The sequence below is a fragment of the Zosterops lateralis genome, assembly GCF_965231275.1.
Source record: "Zosterops lateralis genome assembly, chromosome: 11".
Classification (NCBI taxonomy): domain Eukaryota; kingdom Metazoa; phylum Chordata; class Aves; order Passeriformes; family Zosteropidae; genus Zosterops; species Zosterops lateralis.
In genome coordinates, this window is record NC_139771.1 from 17371996 (window position 1) to 17385482 (window position 13487).

Consider the following 13487-nt stretch of genomic DNA (forward strand, 5'->3'; position numbering starts at 1 on the left):
TGAGGTTTAAAAAACAAAACAATCCCAATGAAAACTAAAAAAAACCCCCAAAACAACGAAACAAACAAACAAAAAAACCCCAAAAAACCAAAAACACCCCAACAACAACAATAAAACAAACCCCACCCAAACCCACCCTAGGAATAATGAATAACGTCCTAGTAACAGCTTAAAAAGTAGTAGTTTCCAACCTATTTTATTTCATAGTTAAATACAAAAGAGAGCAGCACTTAGCCAGGGCCTAATCTCCTTCTAAAAATAACACATCGCTTTGACATTTATTTCCTTTATCAAATCTGTAATCAGTTCCTTTCAACAAAGCCCCTTGGTGATAAATAAACCCCAAGTGGTGATGTTTGCTTGGTGGAAACAATTACTCACCTGACGGCAAAGTACAAAGTGGCTGGTCCTGGTTTCTTGGGCAAGTCATGGTCCAGGACACGGTGATCCAGCTGCAGCCAGACACTCTGACCTCTGTGGAAACAGGTTGGAGAGAAGGTTAAAAAAAAAAAAAAATGGGGTGAAAAATACAGAAATCAGGTTTTTTTTGTGCCTCTGTTTACGCCAACTTCAAAAAGTTTAAGACTCAGCTCTAAGGCAGGCAAATATCTCATCAAATTACTTTTTTTTTTTTTTTTTTTTTTTTTTTTTTTTTTTTAACCTAACCCTTAACCCTGCAAGGCTGAGCCATGGGTGCCCTCCAGAGGCCACACACTCTCTCCAAGCACCCAGCCCTGTGCACACAGCAAGGCAGGCAGGCCCTGGAATCCCACTGGAGTTTCTGGGGAAACCAACAGCTTTTGGATAATCCCCTTGGCAGCACTTTAAACCTCTCCGTGACTCAGTGCCAGCAACCAAAAACATCCAGAAGAATTTCATGGCAGCTCTTCTGGGGGGAAAAAATAAGCCAAGTACAAACAGCATCCTCAGGGGATTTACAGAAGAGCTGGGGGAAAGTATTTTCCAGCAAGTAAAAAAGGACGAGGATGTGGCAAAAATATTCTAGGGATGGCCCAAGCTGTGAGTGGCTGGTAAAAATAACACAGTGCTGGGGTCAGGGCTCCACAGGAACAGCTCCCAGCAGCTCCATGGACTCCAGTGTGTCTGGGATGTGCCTCAGCAGGGTGCCCCAAACACAGCTCTGATGGGATTTGTACGTGAAGGCTTCCATCCAGGACTGCATAAAAAGTGGCAATGGAGAGCAGCAGGAATTAATGTTATTCCCAGTAGACAAGAGGTTTATTTAGGGGCTGTATCAGTGCACAGCTCCATGTCCCCACTGCCCTAAGCACCTCTGCTCCAGCTTTTATGGGGGAGCTGAAGGTGACTCCTCTGGAGATGCTGCAGCCAGCAGATGTGGGGAAACACTTCAGTGCCCTGCTGAGAGATGAGCCCAAGCACCAGGTGAGATTGCAATGAACCCATCTGACTCTGGGTTAGTGCCATGGAACAGACCTCCCACAGCTCTCCAGAGAGTGGGCAGAGCATCACACCCAGGCTCAGCCAGAGGAAAGTGGCTCCTGGGCAGGACTGACCTCACAGCTCACTCTGCTTGGGAAATTTGGGGTTAAAAGGCTCAATAACACATTTGAGATTCAGGTGCAAAGCAGTAGGAGCAATTAATTTTGGAAATAAATGCAAAACCTATTTGCTGTTACTAAAAGTGCAGAGGAGGAAAGCTGAGGGTGTTCACATGGGAAATGATCACTGAATCAGTGTTTTCACTGAGTCAAATATGAAATGTGAAATCATCAGGAAAATATTCTACAAGGATTCTCTGGTTTGTGCCCAGAAGATATTTTCCAAATATTTTCTATTTTGTGCCTTCCCCTTCCCCCAGCCAAGTAGCACAAGCACAAGGTAGGACACTTTCTTCTTTGAAAGAAAAAGTCATTTTTCCATCATGCCAAGCTGCCACGATAGCAGAGATAAGGTTGTACATTGCAATAATGACACAGCTGTTTAAACTGAATAAACACACTCACGTATCATCGATAAATGTTATCCCAAAATACTCCTTTTCTTTCAAGTTGAAGTGTGAGGCCACCAGATCCAGCAACTCCCGAGACAAAAGTTTGGGCTGTTGAAAGAACAAAAATAGTTTTATTCATTTCAGTCCAGGCTTTTAATAAAAAATAAATGTTTCCTGTGCAAATACTGGCATTTGAGTACATATGGCCATGCTAAAACCCTGTTGTACAAGTGAATACAGAAGTGGCATATCAGACTCAGGGTGTCTCAGTGGAGCTGTGTGGGCCATGGAGAGGCAATTCTGTGCTTAATCCATGACATTAAGCTGAAGGGCACACAGACTGAGCACTGCTTTCCTCCTTCTGGGGGAAAAGGCAGCATCCCAGGCTTTCCTGCACTTATAGCAGGAAGGATTTTTCAATTAAGACAACATTGTGTAGTGGAGGATCTCGTGCTTTGTATTCTATTACAGGAATAAAACATCCTCCAAACCACAGAGTTTTCTTCCCATCTAAGTGACAAAAAAACCACCACCACAAGGGGTGTGTTTGATATCCTGTATGAATTTTGGTGAAAGCAAAAACTGATGGCAGATATTTTGCCCACGATGCACAGGGAAATCCTTCAGCTAATCCAGGTGTCAGAAGCACATATTGCCTCAGCACCCTTATTCCACTCCTGTGAGTTTTTTCTAGTTAAGAGGTATAACTTTTCTTCAACCTTCACTTCAGCCCCCAGAAGAAAACAAGCAAAGAAATCTGGCACTGGCTGCCAGTCCCCAGAGGAGGAGAGATCTGTACCTGAACCAGCAGCTCCAAGTTCCTGTCATCGAGGAGATGCACCTGGCAGTGCCGGCCCTCGGTCATCTGCAAAGACACCAACACAGCCCAGTCAGGAAGGGCAGCATTCCTGGATTTCCTGGCTTCCACCAGAGCACGTGAGGCTTGGGGACAAGGGCAGTGTGAAGCCAAGTGTCTGATTTTGATGGATAAGGGAATTGATTCTGTACCCGAGCTGAGAGTCCTTCTCCAAGGACTCCATCTGGGGAGCTGCCTCAGCACTCTCAGTTCCTGTCAACTTCAAGCTGGAATTAAAGGTGCTCAGAAACACTCAGGATCAGATAAAAAAACCCACAAGTGCTGTGAGAATTCAATGTGAGGATGAATCAGCCGGGCCAGTGTCACAGCCACAGGCTTTTACTCTGGTGAGGAGTGGATGACCAGGGACCCAGGAAACCCAGATCCACCCAACTCTCCCAGCAGATGGGTCAGCCCAGATCTGCTCCATTGACCTGTGTCTAGAAGAGATGGAGTCTCTACCAGCACAGTGACATTTTCACTTGTGCAGCTCCTAAAGCCATCACCTCCATGGGGTTCTTACATAGGAGCTGCACACATCAAGAAGGTGCTTGAACTGCATCACCAAGAATGGGATGAGCTTTGCAACCTCTGATGCTATATCTGAACCACTTCTTTCATGTCACATTTATCTCCTGCAAACTAAGTCTCTTCCTCTCTTTAGCAGGCGAGCAATTCAGAAATAGCTGCCCATTATGCCCTTTTAATATCTGCCCTTTGAAATCTAATACATTTCAATGAAAGCTTTTCCATTATTTAATATCTGTTCTAATTCTGGGCCTTTCAGCAGCTTCAGTGAGAACCAGCTTTGCAGCACTCTCCGGGTGAGAGCTGGTGAAGGAAACCTGGCTTTCATATCTGCTCTCCCAGGCTCGAAGTAACTCATTCTCCTGACAGCACAAGCTCCCAGCCGACTATAAATTGTGAGCTGAGAGCAGAGGCCGGGGCTGGTTTGCTTAGACAGGGGCTCCCAGAGGGATTAAACAGTAACAAGCAATGGTTTCTCCTTTCAGATCCCTCTGGCTCTGCAGGGACAGGGACAAGGACAGGGCTGAGCTGTAGTGCCATCAGCACCTCTCATCACCTCCTGCCCCCGTGCACGCTGCACAGCCAGGCCTTACAGAGACTTAAAAATAAACACAATTTATATGTGATTCCAGCACAACCGCAGAGACCTCCCAGCTCTGCACAGCGAGGGCTGCCGAGACACAGCCGCCTCTGTCACCAGCCAGCCCTTCTGCCCCAAGCACCCAAATCAACAAAGCCTCATTGTCCCAACTAATTGAGCTCCTTTTGACCAAAAGCCGAGAGGGAGTGCCCTCCTGAGGAGCTCTGAGAGCAGGTCAGGGATGAGCGTCTGCAGGCACAGCTCCCTGTGGTGTCCGGGAAAACTGGGCTGCAGCATCTGTGCCCCAGCACCGGCAACTTCTGCCACTGCTGAGCATCATCACCAAAACAGCAATACTGGTACAAGGACCGTCTGCAGAGCGAGTCTGGAGGAAAGAAATCCCTTTGTCTTACTGCTACGAACAAGAGTTTGTGCAAAAGTGCCAGATGAGGAGTGACACACGGTGCATGCAGCAGTTCAGAGCACCAGGCTGCTCCACTCCACCCTGGGGACAGCAGTGATCTCACCGCTGCATCCCCTGCCGGTGCTGCACCCTGCAGGGCATCATCCCTGTGCCCTGTACAGCATCATCCCCGTGCCCTAAATCCTACACAGCATCATCCCCTGTGCCCTGCACCCTGCAGGGCATCATCCCTGTGAGCTGTACCCTACAGGGCATCATCCCCCGTGCCTTGTACCCTGCAGGGCATCATCCCCTGTGCCCTGCACCCTGCAGGGCATCATCCCCTGTGCCCTGCACCCTGCAGGGCATCATCCCTGTACCCTGCACAGCATCATCCCTGTGCCCTGTACCCTGCACAGCTTCATCCCCGTGCCCTGCACTCCCAGAAAGGAACCCTCTCCAGCTATTCACCCCTCGGACTCTGGAAGCAAAGCTGCACCACCCCAACTCCAGCTTGCAGCACGCTCCCTTGAGATTTATCTGCTGCCCAAACACAGCACCCAGAGCCCTTAAATCCATTATGATCCACTCCCAGGTCCATTTGTTCCCCAGAGCTGAAGGGCTGCCGTGGCAGGCTCATAACTAAGTGGCCCGTTACCATCAATTAATCATTTCATCAGCGCACCCTTCAAGGTGGAGCACTTTTCTGGCTCTGACACACTGTTACCAATCTGCCCCCGTTGCGAAGTGTCAGATCCAATAGTGTTTTTAAATCATTCCCCATCTGTTGCTCCGAGATAGCACCAGGGGTTGCCACTATTTAATTGTGAGCTGCTTTAGCTTTCACCCAGTGAAATCACATCAATCACTTCTGAGTGTTTTAATTGCCTCGCTTGTCTGTTGTTAAGTAAAAAAGGTTTCTGTTGTAGCAAACACATCCACAAAGCCTCGAGCTGAGGAGAAAGAAGAGTATCTGGAAGGATTAAAACATAAAAGAAATATACCAAGCATCATCCGTGCTTCAATTCAGCTATCCAAGGTAACTGCAAAGCACCTGAAAGTAAATAAACCTCCTGACACCCCTGTAGATAGGCAAGATATAATTATCCCTGATTTTGTTGATGAGACAACAGAAGGAAACAGCTTAGAAGCCTCATTTACAAATATAGATACAGACAGCATTTAAAACCTGAAGACGCCAGGAATCTTCCCTCAGAAATCACACATCCACTTCTCAGAGGGCTGGAAAGCTCAGGCAAGAAGCTGCAGAAGATGCCAAGGTGTCCAGTGACAAAGCTTTGCTGTGACAAACCTGGCAGCTCCCACCTGCATCCCCAGAGCTCTGGGTCACCCCAGGAACACTTCACCCCATGGACAAAGCTACAGGACAGCAATGTCCAGAGCCATGGAATGCCTGTGGCTGTAGCTCCCAGAAGATCTGCTTGCACCCCTCTGCTTCCCCCCAGCCCATTCCTGAACACCTGAGGGCTCCATTCCTGCTAAGACACCCTCTCCACCCAGGCTGAGACACAGGGGTACTCACTGTGTGGCACCACAGCCTGCTCAGGGAGCACAGATCTGCTGGTGTGACCATCAGCTTGGCACCTGTAGGCTGCAGTCCCTCAACAAAGCAGTGTTAACCCAGTCTGAGCCTTTCTCCTCCTCCTGCACACCCAAAGCTCCAGCCAGCAGTACCCTGCTTCCTGCAGCTGTGCAGGAGCTCACTCCAATATCCCCACCCCACTGCTGATGGGGCAGAGAGCATTGACTTGGCTCACCCCCTTCTTGTAATCAGAAGAAAATCACTCCAAATTACGATCACAGGGAAGCACAAGCCCATCCTACACCAGGAATGTCGCCCACCAGAGAGGTCATCTCCAGGAGACAACACTCTCCTCACATCCAGCTGCCTCCCTGTGCAGACAGGGCTCTGATGTGCAAGGCAAGACTCACATTTCACAAGCCTTTTCTGTACTCCTGTAGAGTTCTTTTGGTAGAACCAAAAGCTTTGGAAGCTATTGCAGCTGCAAGCTCACCTCACAAGCTCTGGAGTGTCAATCCTCTTCCACCAGTCCTGCACATCCCAGGTGTGACATGACTGTGGCACAGCAATGCTCCAGCACAGTCACAGGTACCAATAACCTGCTCCCATCTTCTTGCCTGGAGAAAAGCTGGAGAGCTTCATGAAGAGGCTTCCATCACTTTCATCAATGGATTTTGGCCAGGGAAAGGTGCCTCCAGCTCAGCAACTGAAGATTCTGAGCTCCTGGAGCTGGAGCAGCAAAGGACTCCTTTTTTAACTCCCTCAATGACACTGGTGTGATTTATTTGATTTATTCCCCACAGCACATCCGCCTGCAGGTCTGTTTCCTCAGGCTGTGGGAAGGGACTTGTGCTGTGTCCCAGCTCTCAGGGCACCAGGCCCCCCAAAGATCCAGAGCCTTGCAGCCCTCACTGGTACATTTTTTTCTTTCATCTTTAATTCAGGAGATCCTTCTAATCTGAACAATATAATTGATTTTCTCTGTCTTGGACCAATCTATCATGAGATGAGCACAGCTGTCTGGCTCAGTCAAGGGCTGGTGTGAACAGTCCTGAGATATTTATACACACACACATCTGTTTTCATCTTGTTCTCATTGATTTGGCATTGTCTGCACAAATGAACAATTTTTGCAACATGCCCCTAAAATTGGTCTTCTTAGCAGTTATTTTTAAAAGCCTGCTAATATTTAAGCTATTATCCAGTAAAAGAAGTAGCAGCATAAAATTCATGAAGCATCTCCGTGTCTCATCTCATTCCCAATAGGAAATTAGGAGAGAGACATTACACAGCCCTATTTTTGGCAAAACCATACTGAGAGACTGGGAAGCAATAAAAAGCCAACATCCCAAAGTCACTTGTATTCTCTGTACCAAAGTAAGCAACAAAACCTCAAAAACTGAGAGGACTAAAAGGAGAGAAACACTTTCCACTGCAGAAATATAGTTGTATCAAAATACTGCAGCTCTCCTAATTTACAGGCTGTCAGCAAGAATCTGATTCACCCAAATCTTCAGTAAAAAAGGCAGATAATGAAGGGAAACAACCAAACAATTCTCAGAATATCCACGTGTGGTAATTAAAGCATATGGTGAGATTGTAACTCTACATGGAAAATTAGCATTATCATAAAGGTTTCATTAGCTGAAAGGAAACATTTTGTCGTCCCTTTTTTGTCACAAAAAATTATAACAAATTCTCTACCTAAAATCAAAGCAGATTTTCCAAAGCATCCAGCCTTTAAAAGGAAAATCAGCAAGGCAGAGAAAAAAAAAACAACTACTTTCTTGGTTTCTTAGACCAATTCCCTACAATATCCTGAGCCTGAATGTTTATTTGGGAAAAAAAGCATATGCAGGATATTTATGCTATTTCTTTTGGACAGAAACATCCTCTCTATGCAAAGCTGGTTGTTACATGCAATATTTTTAGACATCCATGTGTGTCATCCCGTTAGGGGAAAAATCAGAAAAAGAAAAGAGTAATTAGACAGGGTGTAAACAGGAAATCTCAAAAAAACCCAAAACCCTTAAGCCAAAAAAAAAAAAGCTGTCAGAATAACACATCTCCTGGAGGGAAGCTCAGGAATGGAGAATCATGAAGGGTCTGGGTCAGGAGCAAACCCCAATGTGTTGTATTCCCTCCAGGTCAGATTCCTCCCTCCCAGAACTGGCCAAGTTACAAAGAAGTCACTTGGCCTATCCATCACTGACTTCTATTTTTAAACCTTTTTTTTTTTTTGGTTTTGTTTTAAGATCTAGAGAAAGCCAAAAAACAAAACCCAAACCCTAAAAACTCTCTGGCCAAAGAAGAGAGGATTACACGTAATAATTGAGACAAAACTGGGAGCTGTGTGTGCCAGTGAGAGGCTCAGAGCTCTGAGCCTGCGTCCCAGCTGCTCTTCCCTGGGGATGTGCCATGCTTTGGGCTTAGCACACAAACTGCACCACTGAACAAGTGCAACCTCCCCAGGGATAGGGTGGCTGAGCCAGGGGTCCTGCAGCCACCTAAATATTCATCAGAAGCTTTAAAACCACTACAGCCACATCCAGCTTCACATCTTTAATACCCTGAATTCCATGAGAAGTCTTTTGGAAGGAGAAAACCTCTCCCTCCCCCAGTTCTCCTCTTTCCTTCCTCCCAAGATAAACCCTTTTGTTCAGAGCTGGGTGCTCCTGGAAACATCCCAGTGTGACACCAGGGATTTGGTCCCAGATGCACTGAGCTGTGCATGTTATTTTCATGAGCTACTGGCAGGGTAACCACGTGAAATTAAATTTCACTGGCAGATGAATAGCTCAAAAAAGATATTTTATAGGCAGGAAAAAAACCACCTGTACTGATGCATCCAGTGATGAGAGAGAAAGGGGAACCATTTTCACTACATAAATAAGCAGCACACAGCCTTAAACCTGCACTTCGGAAAGTGAGAAATTGGACTGTGGTACATCATTAGTACATAGATTATAAAAACTACCTCATTTATTCCTGAAACAGGCACACCACAGTGAGCTCAGGCAGTCAGAGCACTGAAGAAAATAATACAAATAACAAACAGCCAAAGATGAAAGTTCCCTCTCCCAGAAGGCAATGCTGTCCCTTTTGCACACTGACTTCACAAAGCCTGTGCCATGAGGGCATCCCAAAAGGCTTCCATCCTGCTTTTGGCAGTGCCTCAGAGGCAGCAGCACAAGCTTAGAGCACCAGCCTGGATCTTTAAAGGATTTAATGTCCAAATCCCCACCTGAGCTGCACTTAACCAGCACCACCAGTAATTTCTTGTAAAGGTTCTGGGTTTTTATCCAAACCTCTCTTCTGTAACTCACAAGCCTGTAAGAGATTTCAAAGCTTAATACTGAAGCCCTTACACTTCAGATCTTCATTGGCATTTAGGTGGGGTTTTTCCTCTGGTTCTGAAGGTATTTAGGATCAGCTCCTCAGCTGCCTCAGATCAGCACTGCTTCATTGACTTTGGTACAAGCAGCCAGCTCATGTCTGGCCCCTGAACGTGCACAGCCTGATCAAAATGTGAAATCACATGCAAGAATGTCTGGCAATAAGGAGCTGCCCTAAGCAGGCACATCTCAGGAAAATAAAAGCCTTTGCCTGTCCTTCTGGAAGGAAGGGGCCTGCATGCAGCTGGGGGGAAGAGGGAAAAAGTTATAATGGTTTAAATGACCTCAGAGTTTCCTGGTGTGTCTGTTGGGAGAGCAAAGCTTCATCATGTTCCAGCACTTGGAGTCACTCGGAACTTTAAGGAATAAGCAGGAAAACAACAGACAGAAGTTTGGAGCTATAGCAGCTTTGCTATGGGAGCTTTTTAAACAATCTGCACAGATCTCCAAAAACACCATGATGGACATTCTGGGGAGCCTGTCTGCAATCCCCATGTCTTCCCTGAGCAGTGTAGGTGCCATCACTCAGTGTCCCATGCTGTGAGGTGCTCAGGGTGAAACTGAAATCCTCAGGATGAGGACTGGAAATGCTCCACTCTCACAGGAGTGAAGATCTCAAGAAGGGAAGCACTGCCATATCCTACCCCACTGTATGCCTCTCCACCAGCCCCTCTGCCACAGAGCAGTGCAGTGCCCTCCCCTCTGGACTCACTGACACCTCCTGCAGTGCCCAGTGGGTCAGCTCTGGCTCCAAAAACTCACGTTTCCCCAAAAACTTGTGTCTCCCCAGTCCCTGCTCACACCAGCCAGTGGGCTCCTGCCACAACACAGTCTGGCTCACACAGACACAATAAAGCTGCAGTGATCCCTTTGAGGGCAGTGGCAGAGCTCCCATCAGCTTTATGGGGGCAGACCACGTCTCCAGACATACTGCCTCTCCTTCCTAATCTTCAAGTCATAAAGAAGCCTTTGGCTGAAGGTCTGTCTCCAGTGTAGTCAATTAATTTTGCCATTAATTTTAATAGGGTCAGGGTTTTGCCTTAAATCATCTGTTATCTCACTATTAACCTTTAACAGAAGCCAGTATCTGCCTAACGTTCAATAGCCAGTGATGCTCCACAGTGGCTGGCTAAACCCTTCATCCCCTGTGCTCTGGCAAACCATCCTGCAGGACCAACCAGGTGACTCCAAGGGCCACTCCCATCCCTCCCAAGGGCTGCAGAGGCCACCTTGGCTCTGCACACTCACCAGACCTTTACCCACAGCAACTGCAGGGACTGTGCAGAACCATTCCCAGGCCTCAGGGTATTCTCTTTCTCAGGACCTGGCAGGCAGGGACAGACACTTAAAGCCAAAACTGAATGACAAGTCCAGTAATAACGTTTTAAGATGAGACAGGCTGGAGAGAAGTGCAAGCTTTGCACTTTGATGCCCCTTTGATGATGCTCTACATGGAAATGTTGGCTCTGCTGAAGTTTGGCAATGAGCTGCAGATAAAACACAGTGCCTGGAACAGGGGGCTCACAGGCCGCCTGGGTTGCATGGCACCTTCCTAAAATAGCCATGTGAGCTGGAGATAGGATGAAAAAACTGGCTCCTGCAGAGCATCAACTGCCTTTCATGTAAGCCCCACCAGCTGAGCCAGTGAAAAAGTCTGGCACAGGAACAGCCCAAGTGCTCTCCCTCACTGCAGGCACTGTGGCTTTGCAGGGCCACGTGCCAACAGACTTTCCATGCAACCCTCCTTTTCCCCATTTATTCTATTATTTCTCATTGCAGGGGATGGCAGATCTAAGGGACTCTTTAATTCACTCTGTTGATGGTTTGTACAGCATGACAGGCACAGTCTCTTGGGGGCATTAGAAAGATCCCACTCACCAGAGCAGGTCATGGGGCTCTAAATCTCATTCTCCTCTCCCAAAATTCTCAGAAATAATGATGAGCACGCTGTAATAAGACCCCCAGAAACTGAACAAAACCAAAGAACAGCAATAAATTGAAATTCAGAAAACAAATTAATTCAATCTTCCTCAAAAAGATAAATCCAGTAACCCAGACAGGAGTTAAAGCCCTTTGACAAGAGCAAAATAAAAGCAGCAGAACTGCAGCTTCTTGCTCCCTACCAGGAATGTACAATGTAGAAAACTCAACCCCACCCCACCCCTCCCCATGAGGAAATCTTGCAGTGTGCCTGCCTTTCCTGATCTACCCACAGCTTTTCCTGTGTTTGCTTCTGTTCCATCCCACATGGGGGTGCAGGGGCTGTTCACTGTGCACCAGCACAGGGATGAAAGCACTCAATGGCACTCCAGGCAGCATCAGCCCCCTTGCAGGAGGCAGAGGGAAGAGCTGCTGCTGAAGTCTGGCTCTGCTGACCCTAGATTTTCCAGCTGCCAAGTAGCACCCAGCCAGCATTTCACCTCTCCTGGCACTGCCAAAGGCCACAGGATCTCTCTGGGACTGTTATCACAGATGCTGAGTCCTTCTGACAGAGGGGGAGAGGTTAGGTATCCTCTTGAAGGATCAGCACCTTTATTGCAGGAGTATTCTCCTTAAAGGTGTCCCAAGCTGAAAACTGAAGTGTTTCTCCAACGGGTCATTCCATTCCTGCCACTTTGCAGTGTATTTAAAACAACAGCAAGAAAAGAATAGGCAGGCAGCTCTGCAGCTAATGCTATAAAAAAACTATCTGGAAAATTAATAGGAAACAATCAGTACAAATCTGCCAGAAATATCAAGTCAATGAAACCCAACATCTGCTTTCCTTGGCAGCACAGAGCCAGTAAATCCGTGTCTGCCGGAGACACTCTTATCACCAGCAGTGCTGAGACACTGCAGGCAGGTCATTACTGCACACAGCCCATGGTGGTGCCTTGTTCCAGTGCAATCTCCTGGGAATCCAGGGGGAAAAGGCATCCTGTGGGATCAGAGTGCCTTCCTGATGCTACCTGACAGAACAAATGCAGGGGCTGCCTGTGAAGGGGCACTGCCTGGAGGCAGCAGCCTCCTCTGTCCCTGAATAAGCAGAGACCACAGTGGGGCAGGACTGGCCACCTGCCCCTCCTGTGACCTGTCCTGACCTTTGCTCCTCGGCCAGGAGGCAAAGCAGTTAAGCTCCAGCTTCTTTGCTTAAGTCTCCCCAACTGGAATCTCAGGGTTTATTCTGTGCAGAGCCTCTGGCAACTTTTGTTGTGTTTTATCTCACCCCAGAGAGGCATCCCTGACCCAGCTGAACAAACTCAGCTTTCCCTGTTACAGAAGACAAAAAAATATCCTTATAGAATAATAGTTTCACATCCCTGGAGACCCACACCCTGCCCTTGATGCCTTTTTGCTCCTCCCCATTTCTGATGACTTTCCACAGGATGCTCCTCTGCCCCCTCCACCACCTCCCTGCTCACCCCTGAGCTGGGTTTTTGATGGAAGGCTCCCAAAGCAGGAGACACAGGCAGGGCAAACCCTGTACAAATAATTGCCATTCCCTCCAGGCAGCATCTCATCCTCTAAAGTCATCTTGAGTTGCTTCTTCTCCTGCCCCATCCAGGTCCCTGCACTCAGCATCCCCCCCAGACTTTTCCAGCCACTCACGCTTGGAAACAGCCCCTCAAGAAACCCAGGTGCCAGCCTTGGACAGACATCAGGTAAGAAGGAGGTGGAAAATAATTTAAAAAGAAGGCTAAAGCACAAGTCCTTTAAATCTGCAACTCTTAAAAAAATTGCAGAGAGCAAATAAATAAACCAAGAGAAGTCCCCACAGTGGGTATGGGCTGGAGCAGGCAGCGAGCAGCGTTTCTGGGGAGGCAAGGAGCCAACATTCCCAGTGCCAGCACCTTGCCAGGCACTCAGGGGGGCTCATCCAGATGGTTCCACATTTAAACATTGCACATTTAAAGCAAAACAAGTGCTTTGCATCAAAAGCTCTTTCTCAGTAGCCGTTACTCCCCAGCTCTGTGTGCACTGCTGCATCTCCAGGCCACCTCTTCACAAGGGTTTTTTTGGGGGCTGAGAGGGGAGGGGACCTTCTGAGGAGATATTTAATAGTTGCATGCTGAAAGGAGTTACTGTACCAGGCACTGACCGCCTTTTCTTGGGACTCATGAATCTGTGCTTTGTTCAGCTTAAATCATATCTCAGAGCAGCCCAGAAGGGTAATCTCTGAAAAGAGGTTTTCTCTCTAAGCAGAAGTTAGAGATCCTTGCTCCATCTGCAG

General features: G+C 47.5%; 1 protein-coding gene across 5 annotated transcripts in view; it reads right to left on the minus strand.

The window, feature by feature from the left end:
- The window catches only part of FRMD4B (FERM domain containing 4B), a 91731-nt gene that overhangs the window by 55972 nt on the left and 22272 nt on the right, over positions 1-13487 (minus strand). For 2 of the 5 annotated variants that reach the window (XM_083869759.1, XM_083869758.1), the window contains exons 2-4: positions 2772-2837; positions 1986-2080; positions 382-474 (exon numbers count right to left, since the gene is read on the minus strand). In XM_083869759.1, the coding sequence (XP_083725885.1) occupies positions 382-474; positions 1986-2080; positions 2772-2837 (254 nt within the window). Of the gene's footprint in view, positions 1-381; positions 717-1985; positions 2081-2771; positions 2838-5882; positions 5968-6375; positions 6589-13487 lie in introns of those variants that run through there. The other 3 variants (XM_083869757.1, XM_083869756.1, XM_083869761.1) reach the window with 3 other exon arrangements.